Source organism: Camelina sativa, chromosome 13 (genome assembly GCF_000633955.1).
Source record: "Camelina sativa cultivar DH55 chromosome 13, Cs, whole genome shotgun sequence".
NCBI classification, from domain to species: domain Eukaryota; kingdom Viridiplantae; phylum Streptophyta; class Magnoliopsida; order Brassicales; family Brassicaceae; genus Camelina; species Camelina sativa.
This window is the reverse complement of record NC_025697.1, coordinates 12185740-12191659: the sequence shown is the minus strand read 5'-3', so window position 1 is coordinate 12191659 and position 5920 is coordinate 12185740. Positions and strand designations below refer to the sequence as shown.

Here is a 5920-nt window from a genome sequence, read left to right as displayed (position 1 = left end):
AAAAAAAAAAAAAAAGGCTACGAAGCGGTGTGAACTCAGACGGACTATGGGATTTTCGCAAGCTGTTCGACTTAATAGATCCTCGTCGTCGTCTCGTTCGTGTTGTTGTTAGCCGATGAGGAATGTCGTTGTTGCTCTCCGCCATCACCGCCGGGTGTCGCTTCTCCGGGGAAGTGCGTTTTTTCTTCTCTTCCTTATATGTCTTGCATTTGACTGCAATTTTTGATTTTATTCGTTAGAAATTGGCGGGTGTGGATGATTTTCGTGTTGAAATTTCTGGATTTCTGATTCGAGAATCCACTTGATTTTTACTGGATTTGTGATTATCACGAGAACATACAATTTCTGCGTTTGGGAAATTTTAGAAACTGGGCTGTTAGTTTCGTAATGCTGATTAGTGATTACTCGTTTGCTTTGTAATCCCTTGGTTGTACAAGCTTTAGCTTCAGTGGAGTTTTTACTGTGTTCTAGATCAGCTCAAGGGTGTACAAGACGTGAATTAGATTTATATGATATGATAATGCTGCTGAGATTTTCCTTTTTTTGGAAATTGAATTTTGATGTTGTTGAGGTTGTTGTTGTTGTTATTATAGTTGTAGCGTTACGTGATAACAAAACTATTGACTTCAAGCATGGGGAGTACATATCGAGAGGGACTGATAATGGGTTCTCAAGACAGACGACAAGTACATGGATTTCACCATTATACCTGCAACACAGAGCGTGAGTTCTCGATCAGATTGAATAATTTGCGGATACACAACCTGTCGAGGATTTGAGGATGTTCTACTGGGCTAATCATTTTTTTTTTTTTTTTTTATTCTTTTTGGCAATGGATTTGCAGGTATTCATCAGGCTTTACCAGCGTACATGGTGGAATACCTACATCAGATTATGCAAAGTTGCGGAGAGAATCCCTTGAAACCGAATTTGGACAAGCTCTTGGAGCATATAGCTCGAAAAGTTTCTCTGCAGTGTATCGTTTTGGCCCCTTTTTGGCATTGTATAGAGCTGCAATCATTTCATACCATGTGGTGAAGCTTGCCTTTTGGCAGCTCTTTGTTCAGGATATGAGGAAACGGGCTGTCAAGGTCTGCAAGTTCGCTATCTATGGAAATTTGTTTGTTTTCCATTACTTGTTTAATTAGTTTAACATGAAGAGTGCTTTTTGGATACATGTCTCGGGCAATAATTTATTTGATAGTGCTTTATCACAATTTGGATGCAGTTCCGTGAGACTCTTATCAGCTTGGGGCCTTTCTACATTAAGGCATGTTACTTGTGTGCTATTCCAATACTCCTCTAACATACTAATCATAGTCTTTTCTTTGATGTCCTTGTTTATTAATATATCATTTGACTTGCAGCTTGGACAGGCACTGAGCACGAGACCAGATATATTACCATCTGTATATTGCCATGAACTTTCAAAATTACAGGTGGAGAATCTTTCTTTCTTTCATGTTATCCATGTGGCTGTGCTCGAGTAATTGGATAATTTTTTTTTTCTAAATGATTATAGGACCAAATTCCTCCTTTTCCAACTACTGTTGCCATGCGATGTATTGAAGAGCAACTAGGTGCTCCAGTGTCAAAACTTTTTGCAGATATTAGTCTTAAGCCTGTAGCTGCTGCATCGCTGGGTCAGGTATACAAAGGTTAGATACCTTTTAACTGTGCTCCGCTATTTTCTTATCCTTTTGGTCTCTACCGTTATTCTCCTTTCCATTATTCTCAATTTAGAGTTACTAGAAGCTAATTGTTTCATTTTTTCCCTTAAGTATTGCAGCTCATCTGCATTCTGGACAGTTGGTAGCTGTTAAGGTTCAGAGACCTGGAATGTCACTCATTCTAACACGTGATGCCCTCTTATTCAAAATGATCGGGGGACAACTGAAACGATTCGCAAAAGCCCGTAAGGATCTTTTGGTGGCGGTGAATGAGATGGTGAGTCATTTATATGGAATATTCGAACTAGTTTCCTGCTTACCTCTACTATATGAACGTGTTCATGTCTCTCTTGGATGAACAGGTCAGACATATGTTTGATGAAATAGATTACGTTCGAGAGGCGAAAAATGCAGAACGGTTTGCTTCTCTATACAGTTTTGACTTGGGTAGGTTCTCTTGATTAAAATTGTGCACACTCTTCTGATATAAGATGATCAAATACAATACTTTGAACATTTACAGGGAATGAGCAGATTAACGACAACGCTGGACCTAGGATCAAGTCCAGAAATCACAGAGCAGAGAACATCAAAGTTCCTAAAATTTACTGGAATTTTACACGCACGGCAGTGCTCACAATGGAGTGGATCGATGGCATAAAACTAACAGATGAAATTAAGCTGAGAAGGTTTTCCCTTGATAAAAGGGACTTGATTGATCAGGTTAAAAAGTAACCAGGTTCCTGTAAATGTTTAATGTCCATCCCTCACGAAGTGACAAATGAATCTATAGATAGAACTGTGTGATTCTGAGAGATAGGGGTGGACTTAGTATGGCTAGGTGCCTGTAAATGTTTCATTGAGAACCTTGTATTGGTTTGGTTCACAGGGCTTATCCTGTTCGTTAAAGCAGCTTCTTGAGGTTGGATTCTTTCACGCTGATCCGCATCCAGGAAATCTTGTGGCTACGAAAGAAGGGTCTCTTGTTTATTTTGACTTTGGGATGATGGGGAATATCCCTCGCCATTACCGTGTGGGACTTATTCAAATTGTAAGCTCTGCGTCTGTTTATTCCTTCCTTTTCTGTGTCTTATATGCTTGCCTGTCTTTCTAGCTTCTTTTTCGATTTTGATTAAAAAATAAACTACATGCAGCATCTTTCTATTGCAGATAGGGAAAGAATAAGTTTTCCATCTGCAATTGTGTTTTGCCTCACGTTGCAGATTTTGATTAGTTCTTTTACAATTACAGCTGGTGCATTTTGTCAACCGTGATTCTCTAAGTTTGGCAAATGATTTCCTTTCCTTGGGATTTTTGCCTGAAGGGGTCGATATACAAGCGGTTTCACACGCTTTGCGTGCTTCGTTTGGTTCGACTACCAGAATTTCACAAGATTTCCAGGTATCTTCACAAGTTAATTCCGACAGACACATACACTGAAAGATATGATTGTGGCCATCTACCATAATCCTTGCTTTTTGCTGTACAGGGGGTGATGGAACAATTATATGATGTTATGTATGAGTTCAACTTTTCGCTGCCTCCAGATTATGCTCTTGTCATAAGATCCCTTGGTTCACTAGAAGGCACGGCTAAGATTCTTGATCCAGAGTTTAAAGTGATCGACAGCTCATATCCATTTGTTATCGGGAGGCTATTAGCAGATCCAAGCCCAGATATGAGGAAAATACTGAGGGAACTTGTCATTTGTAATGATGGATCAATAAGGTGGAATCGACTTGAACGCCTGGTATCCTCATATAAACCTTCTCTTTATAGCATTATTTGAGTAATCTGAAGAATGTGGCTAACAAACTCTCTTTCCAGGTAGCAGCAATATCCGAACAGGCTTCTGCAACTTCAGGAGACTCTCCAGAAGATCAAGCATTGAAGAAATCATCTGAACTAAAATCATTCGACATGCATTCAGTAGTTTCCGCCACGGAAGATCTACTATTGTTCATATTATCAGAGAAAGGGCAGAGAGTTCGGGTCTTCCTTCTTCAGGACATAATCAGAGTGGTCGATATTTTCCTGGAAGAAGAGTCTTTTAATTTCAACAAGACTGTCAATCTCAGGGTCAGTAATAATCAAAACCTTCCGTTTTCTTTTTTTTGTTCCGCAATGAAAAGTCTTTTGAAGAACTGTTAGAATTCAAATCTGCAGGAAGAAGGGACAATGAAAAGAGTGAGCAATGGATTCAGGTGTCTGAGTGAGGCGGTGAAGCTTGCACCTGGAATGTGGACAGCAATGTTTCTCCGAATGTCAAGGAAGTCTGAGGTTCATAGTTATGCTTTAGATATTATTTCTGCATTGTCTACCCATTTTGGCCACAAAGTGCCTCACACTTGTTGGATCCTTTTCTCCAAATTGCTCCATCACAGTAGGAGCCAATAAGTATCATCCTTGGGTCTTACGTTTGGTTATACCATCGACTCTTAGTAAGATTAGGTTTACTTTGTTGTTATAGGACAACCACGATCAATAGAAGATTAGCCTAAACTAACGTAATATAATTTTCACCTGAAACGTTAAACTGATTTGCTAACAGATGAAAAAGAAAAAGTCTAACTTAAGACTTTTTGAGTATGTTTTCTATGTGTAATTGGTTTGTACGAACACAATGAATGTCATATGCGCACTCGTTTTGCTTCACACTCTATAGGTTAAGGATGCGTTTTGGTCAAAGGTTAAAGATGCTAGATGTTGAAATTTTGAGCCAACTGGAATGAAACATTAAGTGCTGTCTTTGTTTAAAGTTTCAGAATCCGTACAACTTATTTTGGTCTTACACCATTTTCAAATTCACTGAGTTTTGCCAACATAACAGATAAAATCAAACCAAATCAGGATCACAGCTGAACCAAGAGTCGTTAATGTTATAACATTACAGTGATGAAGAGCCAGAGAAGTTGCTTATCAACTGAAAAGCAACATCAATTGTGCCATTGAGAAAACCAGTGTACCATGATGCGGAGAGCTTTGGAGACCTCTTGAGACCAGGATCGCTAAAATTCACGTGGTACATTCCAAAGCTCAGCTTGTATCCACCCACTATCTCATACAAATCAACCAGTGACCATACAAAGTAAGCTCTCGTGTCTGATCCATTCCTGATCATGTCGGAAGATTTTTTTCAAAAACAGTGTGTCAAGTAAACCATAATGAAAGTGGGACATCGGACCACTAAAACACATCAATGCTAATCTAATGAACTAAAAGACGAAGAAGGATAATTGTACCTGATGGCGTTGAGCACAGCACCAATGTAAGCTTGAATGTATTCAACTCTTGGTGTGTCTTGTAGCATCGAATCGTGTTCCATGGGTCTACCTGTTTTTGTTTTTTTTTTTAGTGTGATATGAAGAATCTTTGAGAACAAATAGGTGTGGTTTCAAAAAGACAAAAACACGCAAGAAGACAAAAATAGAATAAAGAGTACCATTTTCAAGAATGTAGATTGGAGGATTGTTATAGCTCTGCTTTAGATAATCAAGAACACTTTCAAGACCCCATGGAGTGAAATCAAACTTCAATAAAAGCATATTCAATAAGGAATATTTTCAGATTCAAGATCAAACAAAGAGGTTTTGACACACATAGATATACATATGCAGATTTGCAAGAGGCCTCACCTCGGTTGATGAAGAATTACCAGTGGCTGTGCAAAGAAGAAGATTTATCAGCTAAAAAGAGAGAGTTTCCAATTGACTGATCTGATATGATGAAAATAAGGCTTACAGATAATGTATGCGCCCATGTCTTCAAAGAAGACTTTGTTAGTGCTGATAGGAAAGATAGAAGGTGAAGGTCGGTTTGTGACATAGACAGTCGTGTAGTGAATGATTCCAATAAAGTCGGATGAATCTTTCACTTGTTCCGACTCATCCTCTGAGAAAACCGGTAATCTTGACCCCAAGGTTCTCTTCATTTCATCTGGATAGTCTCCAAATACCAAAGGCTTCAACATCCTGAATTATATATCTTTCAGATTTTTGTCCTTAAGTTTATTGAAACAAAGAAAGATTATATATTTCCCCCACCAGCCAAAGAGGAAAGCTTTAGCTCTTTGAGTTGCGATTTCATCGTCCTTGGAGTTTGTATAAGGAGATAACCCGAATGCAAATATACTAAAGCCTACTGATCCTCTCTGCTTACTCTGCACCATCATATGAATTACGTTCATACGGATTGAAAGATTTTAAGAGCGAAATAAATAAATATATATATATATATATATATATATATAT

At 38.4% G+C, this 5920-nt stretch overlaps 2 protein-coding genes across 2 annotated transcripts in view; one reads left to right on the top strand and one right to left on the bottom strand.

The window, feature by feature from the left end:
- On the top strand, positions 7 to 4096 carry LOC104736521 (uncharacterized protein slr1919). Its single transcript, XM_010456523.2, has 14 exons — positions 7 to 173; positions 594 to 723; positions 845 to 1091; positions 1229 to 1270; positions 1368 to 1439; positions 1523 to 1658; positions 1790 to 1947; positions 2033 to 2117; positions 2194 to 2393; positions 2560 to 2721; positions 2922 to 3071; positions 3160 to 3420; positions 3498 to 3749; positions 3837 to 4096. The coding sequence occupies exons 1-14, from the start codon at positions 116 to 118 to the stop codon at positions 4065 to 4067; spliced, it is 2184 nt and encodes a 727-aa protein (XP_010454825.1). The 5' UTR covers positions 7 to 115; the 3' UTR covers positions 4068 to 4096.
- Positions 4395 to 5920, bottom strand: part of LOC104736520 (beta-glucosidase 8-like) — a gene marked incomplete at its 5' end in the record, with an annotated part of 5518 nt that continues 3992 nt past the window's right edge. Inside the window, 6 exon segments of the mRNA XM_010456522.2 lie at positions 4395 to 4783; positions 4913 to 5003; positions 5113 to 5200; positions 5306 to 5331; positions 5412 to 5641; positions 5714 to 5829. Of these exon segments, the coding sequence (XP_010454824.2) occupies positions 4558 to 4783; positions 4913 to 5003; positions 5113 to 5200; positions 5306 to 5331; positions 5412 to 5641; positions 5714 to 5829 (777 nt within the window).

Bases quoted from the DNA above. Each gene is read 5' to 3' on its own strand.
- LOC104736521 (XM_010456523.2), top strand. From the start codon at position 116: ATGAGGAATGTCGTTGTTGCTCTCCGCCATCACCGCCGGGTGTCGCTT. The intron at 2,118-2,193 runs GTAGGTTCTCTT...GAACATTTACAG, and splicing joins TCTATACAGTTTTGACTTGG to GGAATGAGCAGATTAACGAC. The intron at 2,722-2,921 runs GTAAGCTCTGCG...TTACAATTACAG, and splicing joins GTGTGGGACTTATTCAAATT to CTGGTGCATTTTGTCAACCG.